Here is a 4046-nt window from a genome sequence, read left to right as displayed (position 1 = left end):
GGGTGGGGGGCTCCCCACACACCTGGCCGGAGGTGGGTATCGCATCGAGCTGTGTACCCCCTCGGCGGCCACTGGAGGGCGCTGGTGAGCGAGAGCTGGACAGGGAATCCCACTTCCCCCTTAGAATGAGAGGGGCTGTGCGGGGGTGGGTTCCTGCCCCCAGCCCTTCCCCATGCCCTGGCGTGTGCTGCCCATGCGCCAGGCAGGCAGAGCCTAGTGCTGCTGTCTCTGCCTCGGGGAGAAGCTGGGGCTCCGGGGGGGGGCAGGGGGGGGGGGGCTGCTGCTGTCTGTTCCATCGCTACTGCCCTCTCTTCTCTCCTCGCTGCGGGAGAAGGAGACCCAGGCGCTGGCCATGGTGAGTACCAGGCGGGGCTGGCGCTCGGCTGGGTGCCAGGGCTGGGGGAGGCAGGTGCCCTGGGCAGAGCTGGGCCCTTGTCCCCGGAGCGGCACCAGGCCGAGCACCCCCACCAGCTCCTGCCCCGTGGACCCCGGGTGGCTCGGCCAGGGCGGAGCTCAGTGCCCAGCCGGGTCCCCAGGGAGCAGCCCCCGGCTGAGCTGGGCTCTCCGGCAGGAGGACGACGACGTCTCCCAGTGCTCGGTCGAGTTCGACATCGGCCTCCCGGACAGCAGCGTCATGAGCAAGAACGAGGTGATCCGCAGCAAGGTGTCACGGCTGACCGAGCGCCTGCGCAAGCGCTACCCCAGCAACAACTTCGGTAGGGGGGCGGGGGGCCTGGGCTGCTGAATGTGTGTGTGGGGGGGGGGGGGGGGGGGGGGGCTGCCGAACGCCCGGGGGGGGGGCGTGGGGGGGCTGGGCTGCTGTGCTGAATGCCGGTATGGGGGCGGGGCTGGGCTGCTGAACGCCAGCGTGTGGCGGGGCACCCCCTCCCCTGCCTGTGTCCGTCAGGTGCCATGCTCTGGGTGGCTGGGCTGTCGCTGCCCGGGGGAGCTGGGGACGGGCACCGGCTGGGTTGTGCTGTCTGGGTGCCGGGCTGGTCCGGCCCTGAGCCATGCTGTGGGCAGTGGGGGGCTCCCCCATGGGTAATGGGAGCTCCCAGCCCGGGCTGCCAGGGCGATGCTTGGTGCCCTCTGCACGGCCCTGCTGGCTGGAGCTCTGGCCTCCGCAGCCAGGCTGGAGCCCTCGGGAGATCCCCTGAGCCAGGGCTCCCGCTGAGCTGGACCTGGGGCTCCGAGCTGGGTCCCCGCTCTCCCGGGCGGCAGCGACGGGCACGTGGCCGTGGGAGCTCAGGGCGCGAGCGGCTGCCACTCACAGAGCCGGGGCAATCCCAGGAGCGCCAGGCAGCCCCCGGGGGGGCTGTGCAGGCAGCAGAGAAGCTGGTCTCTGTGCTGAGGCTGCCTGGCTTCATGTGCCAGGCAGGGGCGCCTTGGGCGGGGGCATCGCCACGGTCCCTGGGGCACAAGGACTGGAGCCAGGCTGAGCTCCCATGTCCCTGTCTGCTGCCTACTGCAGGCAGTGCCCAGCCTGACCCCTCGCTCCGTCTCCTCTAGGGAGCTGCACCGGCTGCGCAGCCACCTTCTCCGTGCTCAAGAAGAGGGTGAGTCCTGCCTGCTTCCACCCGCTCCCGTCTTACCAGCTCTGCTGTGGGCCGGTAGCAGCGGGGCTCTGAGCCCTGGCCTGGCTGCTCAGCTGGGGGTAGTGGGGCTGGCTGGGGCCCCACGTTTCCCTGTGCCATGGTCCGTGTCCCCTGGCTGCTGCGTGGTGCCTCCTGGCCACCCTGGGCTGTTCCTGCCTGGGTCGGCTCCCTGAACCTGCCAGCACCAGCGCTGCTCTCTGGACAGTCAGCGCCAGGCCCCCGCCACCCCCCGAGTGTCCTGCTGCAGCGCCCAGCCGCTGTTCCCCGCCTGCCTGCCCCTTGCCTGACCCCGCATGGTCTCGGCTGAGGCAGCGTGAGAACAAGCCACGTTTCGTGTCAGAGGGGAGATCCCAGCCATACCCTGGCGCCGAAATCATCCCACGCGCTCCAGAGCCCGCACTTGGCTAGCGAGCCGTTCCCCTCGGCCACCTGGCTGAGAGCCCCTCTCTGGCTGCTTGTCCCCACACACCCGGGGTTCAGCTGCACCCCAGACAGCGAGAAGGGACTGGTCTTGGGGCAGGTCTCCGCTGGTGAATTAGCCGGCCCCAGCTGCCTGGCCCGGGCTGTGAAATTCACCTCCCTGCTGACCTAGGCCCTGGGGTAGACAGCGTCTGGCTGCCGCTTGGGGCAGTGGGTTAACCTCCATGCTGGACTGCGTGTCTACGCTGCAGCGCCAGCTCTGCCCCCTTTCTAGTGCAGACGTCGCCTCAGTCCTCGCTGGGATGCCCCCCCCCGGGTCTCCCCTGCAGCCTGCCCCGCGCTGCGCCAGACCATAGTGCGCTTGCCGAGGGGAGCGTCTCCCCGCCTGCTGCGTCTCTGCCCTAGGGCCAGCGGTTAGCGTGCAGGCAGCTCGGCCCTGCGGCACCTTCGTTGGCACTCGAGGTGGGTGCCAGAGCCAGGCGATCTCCGTAGCCCTTCTGCCCTCTGCCGGGTGCCATCAGCAGGTCCTTGGGGCACAGCCCCCCCATTGGACAATCTCCAGCAAGCCCTGCCCCGCCCCCGCCCGGCAATCCCCTGCCTCCCCCCGGGGCCGGGCCCTGCTGCCGCACACTCTGACCTGCGCGTCTCTCCCCAGCGGAGCTGCAGTAACTGCGGAAACAGCTTCTGCTCCCGCTGCTGCTCCTACAAAGTCCCCAAGTCCTCCATGGGAGCCACAGGTGAGTGGGTGCAGGTGGGGTGGCCTGTCTCGCTCCTGGCTATGCCAGCCCTGGCCTCGCCCAGCAGGGGGCGCTGTGGGGGGCAGGGCAGTGGCTGTGCGGGGGCTCCCGGCTACGCCAGCCGCGGTGGGGTGGCAGCAGGGTTACCAACTTCCTAACTGCACAAAGCCAAGCAACCTGGCCCCGCCCCTGCCCTGCCCCTTCCATGTGGCCCCGCCTCACTCCAGGCCCCCTCCCTCCATCACTCGCTCTCCCCCACCCTCACTCACTTTCACTGGGCTGGCTCAGGGGGTTGGGGTGCAGGAGGGGGTGAGGGCTCCGGCTGGGGCAGGGGGTTGAGGTGCAGCATGGGCTGCCCCCGTGCCTAGGGGTCAGACATGCCGGCCACTTCCGGGAGCTGTGCGGAGCTGGGGCCGGCAGGAAGCCTGCCTTAGCCCTGCTGCGCCACTGACCAGACTTTTAGCGGTGATGGTGATGGGGGGCAGGGTTCCTGGGGGGGGTTGGATGGTGATGGGGTGGGTCTCTGGGGGAGGGGTGATGGGGGGGTGTCCCAGAGGGGCACTGATGGGGGGGGTGGTGGTTGGGGGGCAGGTTTCTGGGGGGGATGATGGGTGGGGGGGGAGGCAATGGGGTGGATCTCTGACAGCTCCTTTCCTACCAGCCCCGGATGCCCAGAGGGAGACAGTGTTCGTCTGCGCGTCGTGTAACCAGGCTCTCGTCAAGTGAGCGGAGACCCCGCCGGGGGCGTCTCTGGCTGCCCGTCCCGGCCGCTCGGGGCAGGAGAGCACCAGGATCCTGCGTCGCTGAGACCCCCGCCTGCCCTGGCGCTGCCCGGCCCATGGCACTGGGTGGCTGTGGGGGCCCCACTGCTCTGTTCCCTGGAGCTTTGCTGCAGGGGGCTGGTGGGGAGATGTTAACCCCTTGCTGCCTGGAGCGGGGCTGCAGGGGCCTGAGGCCGGCCACCCCTCCTCTCCGCTCTGGGGCTGGGAGGTGTGGCAGTGCCCCAGGAACCTCGGCAGGTCTGTCACTGGTTTGCAAAGCCACATGGGTAACCATATGCACATTGCCCTGTGCTAGCTAAGTGCCCCCCAGCCTGCCCCTGGGCTCTGAGCAGACCCCTCCTCGACCCCCAGGGCTGGGCCTCCTCCCTGCCTGCAGGCAGAGGGGAGCAGGCAGGGGCCCTGGAGCCAGGCTGGGCTCAGCTGGGCATGGCAGAGTGCAGTGGGGTGCTCTAGACCCTTTGCTGGGGGAGCAGAGGGCCTGGCATGGGGCGGCTCTCAGCTCAGACGCTGGG

At 69.9% G+C, this 4046-nt stretch overlaps 1 protein-coding gene across 1 annotated transcript in view; it reads left to right on the top strand.

Annotated features, from left to right (window-relative positions):
* ZFYVE27 (zinc finger FYVE-type containing 27) overlaps positions 1 to 3655 on the top strand; it is a 23539-nt gene extending 19884 nt beyond the window's left edge. The window contains exons 5-8 of the mRNA XM_026651035.2: positions 537 to 716; positions 1510 to 1556; positions 2671 to 2752; positions 3414 to 3655. Of these exons, the coding sequence (XP_026506820.2) occupies positions 537 to 716; positions 1510 to 1556; positions 2671 to 2752; positions 3414 to 3478 (374 nt within the window). The 3' untranslated portion in view covers positions 3479 to 3655. The remainder of the gene's footprint in view (positions 1 to 536; positions 717 to 1509; positions 1557 to 2670; positions 2753 to 3413) is intronic.
* Positions 3656 to 4046: the final 391 nt, after the last annotated feature.

The sequence above is a fragment of the Terrapene carolina genome, unplaced genomic scaffold (genome assembly GCF_002925995.2).
Source record: "Terrapene carolina triunguis isolate 2854851 unplaced genomic scaffold, T_m_triunguis-2.0 Scaffold95, whole genome shotgun sequence".
NCBI lineage: Eukaryota > Metazoa > Chordata > Testudines > Emydidae > Terrapene > Terrapene triunguis.
Note: the sequence above shows the minus strand (reverse complement) of the source record. Positions and strands in the feature narration are given on the sequence as shown.